We start from the raw sequence: 12882 nt of genomic DNA on the forward strand, positions 1-12882 counted from the left end.
ACTGCAGGCAGATGGGGAAAGGGTATACACAATGCAGGACTGTCTTCTCTGCCCTCTTCAGTGCCTCTTTCCTTGATATAATGGTTAAAACCAAGTAGTATGATGGTTCACCTGAATTTTGGTTCTTCTTCAGATATTTATTTCTGTGGATATTGCAAATTTGGAGTTCATGCAGAGGGGCCATTATTCAAGATTCTATTCAGCTATCTTGCTCCACTCCTTCCCTCATGGAAGTTGCCTTTCCTGGGATAAGGAGAAGTAGCAGATATGAGGCTAAGTATGGGTAGCCCCAGCTCAGTGTGGGTCTTGAGGCCAGGTGTTTCATGTGCTCTGAAGACCCAGCTCCTTCTCTTAACTTCACTGTGGACTTCAGCCATGGCTGGCTTCCATGTGGGCTTCACCTGCCCTTATGGAGATTGTGTCTTACTCCAGCAGGTGCATCATTTTTTTATCTTTTCACTCAAGAAATGTTTCAATCCCACATACACTGAAGGAGCTCATTCCTCAAGCATGCATTAGCAGCACAGAAGTATAGGCAACCTTAAAACATGAGAGATGGAGATGGATGTTTAGAGATAAATACCTTTGAAAAGTCCTCATGCTTGAAAGTTTGGGGGACAAAGGAGAATCTTGTTCACTGAGAATGCTTTCAGTGGTGACCTTGACAATCTTGACAACCTCTCTCTCCAAATCCTTTACTCTCATCCCAGAAGACTTTCTCAAGTTTTTGGCCTGGGTGCTGTTTAGGGGAAAGCACAAACTAAGAATTGCAGATTCTATCCTGCAAGGTAGGGAAACCCCAGTCAAGGGTGGCTGGTAAAACCTGGCAGAAGAATGAGCAACATTGTAGGCAGGGGGATCCTTTGGGTCTTTTTTTTTTTTTTTTTTTTATTAATGCAAACATGGGGTACAGTGTAGTGTTTTCATATACATTTTGAAATACTTTCATCAAGCTGGTTCACATAAATTTCATGTCATTTGCATAGTCATTGTGTCAAAACATTTACATTCTAGTTCTAGAAAAGTTCACTTGTACCCTTATTAGACAGAAATATAGGTGATCTTTCCGGTCACCCTCCCACCACCCAGCCACTCTTCTCCCCTCCCCTTCCCCACCCTCTTATCCTTTGGGTCTTTAGAAACCAGATAAATCACTCTTTTCTTTTGAAGCAACATAAGAAAAAAGGAAGGGGTAACACAGATAAGAAATAAAGCATTGCCTTCATTTCTGACAAAGGCCCTATTAGAAGAGACTCTGACTCACATCTTCAGGCAGGTGGGCTTCCTGTTAATGAACCTCAGTCAGTCAGACAGATGGACTCCTGACATGGCTAGTACAGTGAGACTTCCCCACTATAAGCACAGAGTCTGCCTCTGAGAGGCAGAATGCAATACTTACTTTCAGGCTGGGGGAAAAGAAAAAAGAAGAACTGACTCTAGTAAGAGAGAGGAGGCAGGAAAGCTTTGTTGAAAAGCAGTATTTGAGCTGAGGCTTGGTGAGTGAGCAGAGTTTTGACAGGTATAGACAGAAGGTTACATGTGAGATGGTGCTTTCTAAGTGATTAAATGCTAAACTGAAGTCATTCCTAGACTGACAGTTATAGGAAATAGATTATTCTGATGAAAGATCCAAGTAGAATTTTCCATGTTTTTTCTTCCCTTCTCAGAAAGTTAAATAGAATCCAGTCTTATAAACTGGTGGGTGAAAATTTTTGAGCTAAAATGTCAATATGTAATAACTACCATCCTCCACATTTCTTCCCCACAGTCAAATTCATATTCATTAAATCTTTCTCCCTTGTTGCTAAGCAGAGGATGCAAGAATACATTAAAAATAATAAACATCCACACAGCAGGATTTTCAAGTCAACCTATCCTGTTAGAAATGTAGTTGCAAAGTTCTAACCTTCTCAGTTCTTGTCCATATTCTGTACAGCCCAGCAACACCTTCTCCAGGATAGATAATCAGCATCAGGACAGGCAGTCAATGCTTGTAAAGCACTGACATTTCTTCTCTACCCAACATCCTTGTTTACTGAGCCCACATTTAGCATTCTGTACACATAGATGGTGGCGTGCTCACAAGCCGCCATACACACACACATACACACACACATGAGCCACCGAGACGTACACACAGACACAGCTGAAATGCAAAAGTGAGGACATTCAGTATACTTTTTCACTCTATAAAATGTACATTTTAGCCACTCATTCTTGGGGGAAAATATATGCTGATGTGGGTAAATAGATGCTTAAAAGAGTCCTTCATCTTATTATGCTTTGTCACGGGAAATTCCAGAGCTGACCTAGGAGTCTGGCATCTCGGACGTATTTTTTCTCAGTCTATCCTGGGTTGTGGCTAACTGGCTCTCAGTGTCAAAGCTTCATTAATCTCTTCTCTCCTGCTGCCTGCCTGCCTTTTCACTGCTAATTAGCCTTAGAGCAGGTGAGGAGAGAAAAGCTGTTGATCTCTATTCATTTCATTTCACAGTCTGGTTTGGAAGGAAGGATAAATATGGATCAGGACAGGTATGGTGCTGCTTGAAGATGTTACAGAGATCTTCTCTCTCAGTGTGAATACACTGAAATCCAGGATTAAAACCTTAAAACGCCAAGTTACTAATGTAACATTCTTATCAATCCATATATTTTGATTCAATTCACTTTTGCAATTCAATTGATGACCTCCATAGAGGCAGGCCCTGTGTTACGTGTGAACAAGACTTGCCAGTGCTCTCCTGGGATTTATGGCTGAACCTAAAATAGACAACACATAAGTAATTACAGATGTGCATTCTTATTGATAGCTATATTTTGATGCAATTCACTTTCACAATTCAATTGATGACCTCCATAGAGGCAGGCCCTGTGTTACGTGTGAACAAGACTTGCCAGCGCTCTCCTGGGGTTTATGGCTGAACCTGAAATAGACAACACATAAGTAATTACAGATGTGCATTCTTATTGATAGCTATATTTTGATGCAATTCACTTTCACAATTCAATTGATGACTTCCGTAGAGGCAGGCCCTGTGTTATGTGTGAACAAGACTTGCCAGCTTCCTGCTCTCCTGGGGTTTATGGCTGAAACTGAAATAGACAACAAACAAATAATGACAGATGTGCTGAATGACAGGAAGGTAAGAGCAGGGTGTTGTGGAAACGCAGAGCAAGGAGAGCCAATCATCTGCAACTTTAGGGAAGGCCTTTATGAGGGAATGGTAAAAGGGGGAGGCACGATGAAAAAGCAGCCCTCAGCCACGTACAGAGTTGGATGAGCATGTAGTGCACATACCACACAGTCAGGTCAGTTCAATTACCTAAGAAAATATGTGTTTTGACTAGACTTGGTATTTTCTAGGGAAAATCCTTAAGAAGTGTTGAGAAGGTTCTCTTTACCTGCTGTGTCCTTAGCTATGCAGAAGCTTTTCAGCTTAATTAGGTCTCATTTTGTTAATGTTTGTTGTGACGGTGCTGAAGTCTTTGTCATAAAATCATTCCCGAGTCCAACACCAAATGTTTTTCCCCACTTTCTTCTAAGATTTTTATTGTTTTGTGTCTTAGCATTAAAGCTTTTATCCCTCTTGAATCCATTTTTGTAAGGGGTGAAAGGTGAGGATCCAGTTTCCGTCTTTTGCACGGGGTTGTCCAGGTCTCCCAGCACCATGTGTTCAATAGGGATTCTTTTCTCCAGTGTATCTTTTTATTTGGTTTATCAAAGATCAGATGGCATGTAGAGAAAATAGCTGCTGAGCAATCCAGAAGACTACTAGAAAATGGTCCTCCAGGGACCCTCTTTGTGAGGGGTAGGCATGGGGGCCCATACAAGTAGGTTCAAAGACCTTCATAGAGCCATGGGTTATTGTCTTGTTCTCACAACTTTCCCACAGCCTCTGGGTTCTCAGGTGAAGAGAATAATGGAGAGAATATATGGCTGACTGGAGGAAAGGCTAAGCTAATAGTCTGCCATTTTAAACAAGAAACTGAGCTTTTTCACTTGCTGCATAATCTCTCACAAGGTAATTTGATAGCTTAGGACAAGTTCATTTAATAACCCATCTTGCTCTTCAAAGGCCGATTTTCAGGCTGTGCTTCATTTACAGTAACTCTGTCCTTGAGCAAGTTGCAGATGGATAGTGCTTTAAGAACCCTTGGAAATACCATATTACATGAATGATAAAAATCAGGTTTGGACATTTACATGGTATTTTCCTAAAATCCAACTGCTAAGATGGAAACTCATGTCTTTTGACTACCAATATTGAGCATATTGATGAAAGCATCTAGCAGTTTTGTAACTAGCCTGCAGAGGACATCAAACACATATCCAGATTTACATTTCAAAACATTAATTTAAAATTACTAAATATTTTTAGGAAATAAATCGAATATAAAAAGTACCTATCAGTCTTCATCTTACAAAATTGCCATTTAATGGCCTAACTCAGGGCTTACAAACTGATACCATATGTTCTTTTCTTGGGGGGGGGGTGGTTAATTTTATATAATATTTAGGAACTTGAAAGTTGATTCTTGATGAACCCAAAGTGGTTTCTAGTGATTGTTGTATTGCTTTCTCAGGGCTCACTTTCTTTCTTTGAAATCTTCTAGAGATTTGTTATCTAAAGTGCATACTAAATTTGCTAATATCTAAATTGTAGAACATTCCTTTTGTTATTATTGAAACTTCCAGAGAAATAATTTTCTTAATTACAAGTAGATTTTTGTTAAATACTTTGGAAAACAGTTGAAAGATGCTTTACTTAGTGTTTCTTTTCATCATTGTCTTATGGAAACTGTTATTAGTTAATGGGTTTTTCTTTGTCAAAATTACCCAATCCATCACTTATGTTGTGAGATGAGGAAGATCTCTGAAAGAGGAGCTATTTTTAAAGCCAACTCTAAGCATATTATTCCATCCTTCCTCCTTCCTTTTAATTCTAAGGTCAATGATAGTCACTTCTTCCACTGATAGCAAATCCTATCTGTATGAAATCAGCTTATCTAAATACATTAGGAATGCCCAGCAGGCCTGTTTCATGGAAATTAAATCAGTGAATAACTTTGTGATGAGAAAATCCATGAGGTCATAGCTACAGTTGGTATTAAAACTCAACAAGCCAATCTTTAGATTGGTTCGCTTTTGCTCTCTCAGTGATAAGAGCTCAGTGGTCACCTTTCTCTTAGATTTTGGCATTCAAAGCATCTCCAAGGCTCACAGAAGAAGAGCAAGGCTGATGCTGGGGTGGGAGGTGGGCTGATGGCATACGAGGGAAGGAGCAGCCCTGCCTGGTGAGCTTTGAAGATGTTGCTTCAAAAATCATTCAGTTTGTGGTATGAATGCGAACTATTTTGTCTTTCAGATAATCTTAGCACAAACATTACATTTAGAGACATCTGTATGTTCTGTTAGTGTATTTTGTTTAAATACAAGTAAATGATTCCACTCAGTAAAATAGTTGTTGGGGGTCATATCAATTTAAAGAAAAATAATCTTGACACTTGGAAAGCTGAGGGTGAAGCTACCAGGCATGAAACTTTTTCCTGATAAAGGAGCTGAATCCCAGTGAGAGCATCACTGCAGGGAGGGCAGTTCTGGGAGTTCCTGCTCACACACTTAGGGAGTTTCTGCAGTGCAGTGGAGATTACCGCCAGACACAGGCCGACCTCTATGCAGACAAGTGAACTATAGAAATTCATTATGACTCCACTGAGAAGCACCCACAAGAGTGCTTAACCTGGACACAGAAGTGTTGACTTGAAATCTCCAAGCCTTGTACGAGAGTTCTGGCCTGGGGAGGGTAGGCCTCAGTGCACTTCCTTTCTGCTGCCTCGGTAACACGGGATTGAAGAATTGCTGCTTCTTGGTAGGAGGTTCATTTCTTTTATCATTACTTCCCACTTCATCCTCAAAGCACTGAGAATTTCAAGTGCAGTAGATTGAACTAGGCTTCAGTTTCTCTGCTTCATTCCTGGTATTTAATTTTTTAAATTCATTCCTCACCTTATTGAGTGTTTTTGAACTAAATTAACATGGCTCGAATGAGCCGCCCAGCTCCTGTAGAAGTCACATACAGAACATGAGATGTCTTATTGCACACAATCTAAGCAATGCGACCTTAAGCAGGAAGTACGGAGTGATTACAACAGGAAGAGTACGTAGCACCTTATGCCACTACTCTAGTGGAGAAAGAAGGCATCCGTGTTCTCGGCTGGCCTTTTGGTGATGGTGCACCACCGTCTAATCAGATTGCTGATGACTGGTTCAGTCTTGTAAAGATCAAGTTTTGTGAAGAACCTGGCTGTTATATTGCTGCTCATTGTGCTGCAGGCCTGGGGAGAGCTTCCTGCTTGTTGCTGTTGCATTAATTGAAGGTGAAATACAAAGACGCAGCACAGTTCATAAGACAAAAGCGGTGGGGAGCTTTTACTAGCAAGCGACTTTTATATTTGGAGAAGTATTGTCCTAAGATGTGGCTGTGCTTCAAGATGCCAGTGCTCATTGAAACAATTGTTGTGTTCAGTAGAACTGGGGTGGCTGATGCTATCGCTTGGGGAGTAAAACTTGAGAGACGACCTAATTTGTCATATGTACATGTATCAGCCAACACGTTGGCTTGGTTAATGAAGCTTCCGTAGGAGTATTGCAAAGCAGTTTCCAAAGGCCACAAGCTTCACAGAATTGCAACCTCTATGTTTGGGTTACAGGCAACCTTTCTGGACACTTAGCAAAAGATTCTTGCTGTTTGGCATTTACATGTTCTTATCTGATTGACCGTTACTGAAATCATGTGGCATTATTGAGTTATGTCTTATTTAAATCTGTTCCCGTGCCAGAATCTTATCAATATATAAGAAATTTAGAAAGATTAGGTGCCCAAATACCCAACACAATATTTGTATATTTTTAGTATTGGACAGAACTAAAATCCCAGGAACGAGGCACACTCTCCCTTGTGTGGTTTATCCAGCCATTTCAGACATTGAAGGAAGGCCCATGGGTTATTCGCCTGCTCACTTAGTGTTTACACCTCCTGCATTTAGACCAGTACACGTCAGGTTTGCTCAACCACTGATTTGTGTGGTTTGTTTGTTTGGGATTTTTGCCTAGTCTTAGAGTGGTTACATAATGTCTTACAGTAACTCTCATTTTGTGCTGTTATAAAAAAAAACACACACTCCATTTTGAAAGTTTATAAAAACACATGTGTTTACTGTCTTCAAACGAATAAAAAACCCTTATAGGTACTTTAATGTTTGTATGCTGAGGTGCAGCTTAACAGGGAGGGGCCTGAAGAAAAAACGGGAGGGGGCTACTAAATATTTTTAGCAAAATGTAGCCTTTATCTTGTAGAACATGCAGAAATATGCTCTTTAATTCAGTAAATATTTTTAAAAGGTAGAGATGCTTTTGTTCATTGTAGCTAAAATGATTCTTAATCATAAAATTTCTGAAGTTCTTATAATTTTTCCCCATACTTATCAGAAGTAGTTAGCAACTTATTTTTGTTTGAAGTGTGATTTTTTTTTCTTTCTCTTCTCAACCTCTTACAAAAAAAAAAAAACTGGTTTTCTGCTAATGAATTGAGCAGACATCTAATATTTTACTTATGCTTTTTGAGCTGCGTAACTTAATAATTGGGTACTTGATAATTTGTTTTATTATGTAATTGATAAAATGGGGATGGGTACTAATGTTAGTTCCCATGTCTGGGAGTGTGTGGTTATAGTTCTAGGGAAGAAATAATCTGTCAGTGTTCACTAGCTTGATAAACTTAGTGTGAGAGCTTAAACATCTATGTAAATGATGAAAAACAAACAAACAAACAAACTTGTTTTGGGTATTTACACTCCTCTTTATTAAATATGTACTTCTATTTGGTGCCTTCTTACTCTAGGTTGTAAAACTTGAGATCTGGGATGTGAATGTTGCGAGGCTAATCATCCACTAACAGCTCTAAACATAATTTAGGCAACGACTCCAGGAGGCAGACCTTACCTGATTGCTTCTTTATTTCCCCTCTTCCATCTCCAAAAGAAGCCCTTTCAGGATTTGTACACTCACGATGTACCAAGTCTTCTCTCTTTAAAATGTTATCTTAGGTAAAGGATCTAATGAAGAAAGTTTCAGGGAAAAGAAATCGTGGCACAAAGAATTATGTTTTTAAAACATGCATGTCTTTTATCTCACCACATCCCTCTATTTCGTGATGTGAAAGCCTTTGCCTATTGTTAGATGATGTTCAGGTCTCCGTAGAGCAAATGGAGGAATGTTGGGTAAGAGTGGGGAGAGGGGCTGGGCACAGTTGCACATGCCTGTAATCCCAGCACTCTGGGAGGCTGAGGCAGGTGGATTGCCTGAACTCAGGAGTTTGAGAACAGCCTGAGCAAGAGCGAGACCCCATCTCTAAAAATAGCCAGGTGTTGTGGTGGGTGCCTGTGGTCCCAGCTACTTGGGAAGCTGAAGCAAGAGGATCACTTATGCCTAACAGTTGCTGTGAGTTATGATGCCACAGCACTCTACTGAACATGACAAAGTGAGACTCTGTCTCAAAAAAAAAAGTGGGGTGAGGGGCACAGCCATGTCGAGGAGAAGGGGAAGTCTTCTAGAATCGTGTTTATTTCTAGAACAAAACCTACACTTCTGAATCCCTTCAATTCCGTACATTGATGCTTTCTGGGTCATCCAGTGATATATGGATTTCTTTGGGTGGCAGAATGTTTATGTAGAAGGAAAGGCCAAAAGAAATTTCTCAAAATATCTACACTGTAATGTAAAAATATATACACAATGAACCTAAGCAAAATTGTCCTGACACTCATGCCTTATTCTTCTGGACCCTACTTTTTGTAATGTATTTGCCATGGAACTGTATGTGGAATATCCTTTCAATTTAATTTGAGTATTAATATATGAAGAAATAAAAGAAGAAAATAATTGAAGGTCGAACTTATTGTAAGCAGAGAGGATTTATTAAATAATCTCTATATGTAATGCCAGGCTTCCCTATATTTCTTAGTGAAAAAATACATTTCAAAAATGGGAGTATTTGAAAGATATCCTGAAGTTAGCCAATGAAGATGCTGCAGGCTGGGAGGTCAGTTACTCCAGGCACTATGCACCATCCCAAGGTGTATACCTATAGCCTGTCTACAAGTTGTGCATTTGTAAATTATCCGTAACGCATTGATGGGAAAGCTCTGCACAAGCGTGACTTCTTACAAGTCGGTTTCCATACTTTCCCTCCTCATTGGGTAATATCATCTGGACTCAAGGGAAACCTTTTTGATCCTCAGCTCATCTCTGTTTTATCAGGAAATATGTCTAATTTATGCTAATGGCAAAAATTATTCTTTGCTATAAGTGAGTTACTAAGTATCTTGCCATTCTGTGTCAATTGCAAATATGATTAAAATTCACACAAGCCAAAAGGAAAATGCACACTCTTCAGTAAAATCTTTGGCAGCTACAGGTCCTCTAAAAAAAATAGTCACATCAACCTTGTCTTTATGAGAGATACCTCTTTATGTACTAAGACGAAGTTAAGTCAAAATAAGTGTGTGAGTCCACCTACTTATCTTTACTAAGTCTGAAGAATGGAATGGACTATGCCCCAACCCTAATTCCAAGTGCCCTCTCCTCCCTCAGATGCCACCACCACTCAGAGTCACAGCCATCTCCTCTGAACTCCTGGTATTGCATGTTACGGGAGAGAATTTTAAAAGGAGCAATTGAGTCATCTGATAGTCTTTAATTGTAGCAACTGGAGCTTTTAAAATTTGCCCCTATCCAGGTTCCGTTAAATCCTATTCTCTAAGGATGGGGAGACAAGATGCCCCAGACAAGGTAAAATAGTTTATAAATAATATGAGGTAATGAATATGCTAAAATGCAATGCAAAGACTAGCTCATCAAAGGTACTGATTATTGTTAGCTGAAGATTTGAATGAAAATGGTTAAGAGGAGTTGGGGCTATGGGGGAACATGCAAAGGGTATCCTCAGGTGGAAACCAGACGAGGGGCCAGAGGAGAGGTGAGAGTGCGAACACCGCAGGGCCAGCATGCACATGAACTTCACATGCTGGGGGAATAGGGATGAGGCAGGCCTGCATAATTCAGATATTCATTTGAAAAGCAGTGGGAATGGATATCACTAACTGGGCAAGACCAGATGCTAGAGATACTTGAATAGAAGGCTGGGAGTTCATCCTGAAGTTAAATGGTAAGTGTTAAAGGCTTTCATCATAGAGAACGGGATAGGATTAGAAAGGCCAGTAACCCAAGTCTTCAGGATTCTTGAGAGCGCTCATTAGAAATCTGCTTTAAACTCATTAGAAGTCTGCAGTAAACTTAACAAATTGGACCTATCATTCTTTCTCAATAAATATCTTTCTTCTTGCTCATATCCTAAAGCCTGGATGTCCCTGGTGCTTAGTTTGTTTATGCAACGACTGACAGGTATTTGAATTTATGGAGGATGCCTCTGGGATTTTTTTTTTTGCATTGCACAATACCTAACAGCAACTCATAAAATTTAAGTGATTATAACAAATATTTTCATGACAGTAATGAGTTCTTCTCTAGTTACAGTGTCTTGGGTAAATCACTTAATCCCTTCAATCTTAGTCTTAGCTCTTCATGGCATAAATATAGAAACTAAATGTTTTCTAAACTTGCATAGAAAATTAACATCACATAAGTTTCTGATTATTATTCTCATCCATGCAGACACTCATGACTGAGATTGTTTCATCCCTAGTCATCTATTCCCAGTAGGTCTGGGAACACGATTCTTTACAAAAGAAGTTCTAGATCTTTCACTTTCTCTGGTTCAGTTCCAAGCAAAATAACTGATGTCTGACAAGAAGGAGAGAATATTGGTCTTTTGTTTGGGGGATCGATGAATAAAGGTAAATGAAAAAATCTGTAGGTTAATAAATTATACTGACATAAATATTTTAAGTTCAGGATAGAAAATCATCAGCCTCCACGTCATTCATACATGAAATATACCAAGGAGATCGTTGTCTTTTTAAAGATTTTAATACATACTTAAAAATGGACCATTTAGTATTACAGAGTTATGGAACGCTGATACTGGTAGATATGTGAATGTATATATTTTTCTTTTTAGTAAAATAGTTTCATGCTTATAAAAGTCACCCTAGGTTAACTTGGAACAAAGAGAACAACAAACAACATAGAGTAGAAATGAACCAAGTAGTAAATAGGGTGTCGATAAGGAAAAAATATTATAAAGCAGTCACGTTGCTGACGTACACACACAAAAATAAATACACTTTTCTATTATTTGAAGGCAATTCACAATCATTTCCAGGAATTCTGTGAGAATTTAAGGCCATTTGTTCTAAAGAAATGCTTCAATTTTGACACAACTTCACAAAACTGTAATTCTTGTAAAAACTGTACATGCAAAACTCTTTACAGTTAATTGTGAACAGGCAGGTCAGTAGATAGGAATAGTTTATTTCACAAATGTGTTGTGCACTAAGTCACATGATTGTATATATTTAACTGGGAATTTCACAAAAGACTTCCAGCCTGTGCACCCTGCATGGCAACACGGAACAGTGATAACAGGAATCCCAATCGAGAGAGCCAGTATCCCTTTGAATTAAAATATCTAGACAAGGTATAATGGAATAAAAAGTGGAAAACGTCTGCTACATGGTTCACAGTTAAATATTCTTGGTTTCAGTCTTTCTAAATAACAGTATAATATAAGGATGCTACTTTGTACACAAAGTATTTTCTGTGCATTTAGAGTTCACGATGTTTGACTTTTTATAATTTCAACTTAGCTCTACCAACGCAAACTGACTGCCCTCTATATTTAGAACCCAAACTCCATGAAAAATGCATGTTCATACAGGATACACATCTGCCGAGCTTAACCTCCCCAACTCGGCAAACACGGCAGAGAAACCGAGGGCTAAGCAGATGTGGCTTCTTGCGACACTCCAGTTACCGAGAAAATAGGAAAGCATTTTCCCTTTCTGTTATTTGCAATTGTATTTGTCCAGACAGCCATTCAAAGAGATATTGCTCTTATGATTATAGCTATTGCAATTTAGAAGACAAAGGATTCAATATTCAAAACTCTTATTCTTAAGAACAGTTATAAAAGTATTGAAATTTAAAAAGTAGTAACATGTAAACATTGATACGGAGAGACTGCTTTCCTGGACGGAGAGCAGTCAAAGACGATATTTGAGTTAAAAACATGGTTTGTGCTTTTTCCCAATACATTGGAAATTAGCTGTTTCTGTCGAAAGAAAAATGTAAAGGTTCAGAGAAGACATCCATACTTTTCTTCAAGCATTTAAACAATTTTTTTTTCTGTTGCTCATGCAACAACCATATTTACAGTTTTGGTTTTAGGAAGAGAAATAATTTTGGATCCAAGAAAGCACATTAACCAGGACTGCTGAAACCGAACTGAGAAAAGGATCTTAATTCCCTGGTTCATTACAGAGCACCAGGCGCAAAGCATGACTCAGCAGTTCTCACTGGCGTGGAGTTAACGGTGGCCTTGGGGAGCACGGTCATATCTGAGTCTGTAACACATGGGTGGGTGGCGTGTACGGGGGAGGTGCCGGCGATGGCTTGATTCCTCGGGCCCTCATATAGGAGAGGAACTGCTCCGGGATTTCCGCTAGGACGTCTTTAGCCAATCGAGCCATGCTCAGTATATGGTTTCCACTTCTGTCAATATAATCCCTGAAGGGCACAAACTAAAACAGAGGTGAGAAAAAAGTTACTTCATAGACTTTAGCAGGCCAGGGAACAAACGCAGACATCAGCACACGTCAACACGTGGTTGTAGGAGGATCCCAGAAGCCCAGAGTAATGGTGAG

The 12882-nt window shown here is 39.3% G+C and overlaps 1 protein-coding gene and 1 pseudogene across 3 annotated transcripts in view; one reads left to right on the forward strand and one right to left on the reverse strand.

The window, feature by feature from the left end:
• Positions 1-6036: 6036 nt before the first annotated feature.
• On the forward strand, positions 6037-6530 carry LOC100953056 (annotated as a pseudogene).
• Positions 6531-10862: 4332 nt separating this feature from the next.
• Positions 10863-12882, reverse strand: part of CPNE8 (copine 8) — a 205969-nt gene continuing 203949 nt past the window's right edge. For 2 of the 3 annotated variants that reach the window (XM_023515353.1, XM_023515354.1), the window contains one exon: positions 11036-12759. In XM_023515353.1, the coding sequence (XP_023371121.1) occupies positions 12571-12759 (189 nt within the window). In that variant the 3' untranslated portion in view covers positions 11036-12570. Of the gene's footprint in view, positions 12760-12882 lie in introns of all 3 variants that reach the window. The other variant, XM_003793531.1, reaches the window with a different exon arrangement.

The sequence above is a fragment of the Otolemur garnettii genome, unplaced genomic scaffold, assembly GCF_000181295.1.
Source record: "Otolemur garnettii isolate 467f Iridium unplaced genomic scaffold, OtoGar3 scaffold00070, whole genome shotgun sequence".
In the NCBI taxonomy this organism is placed as follows: Eukaryota; Metazoa; Chordata; class Mammalia; order Primates; family Galagidae; genus Otolemur; species Otolemur garnettii.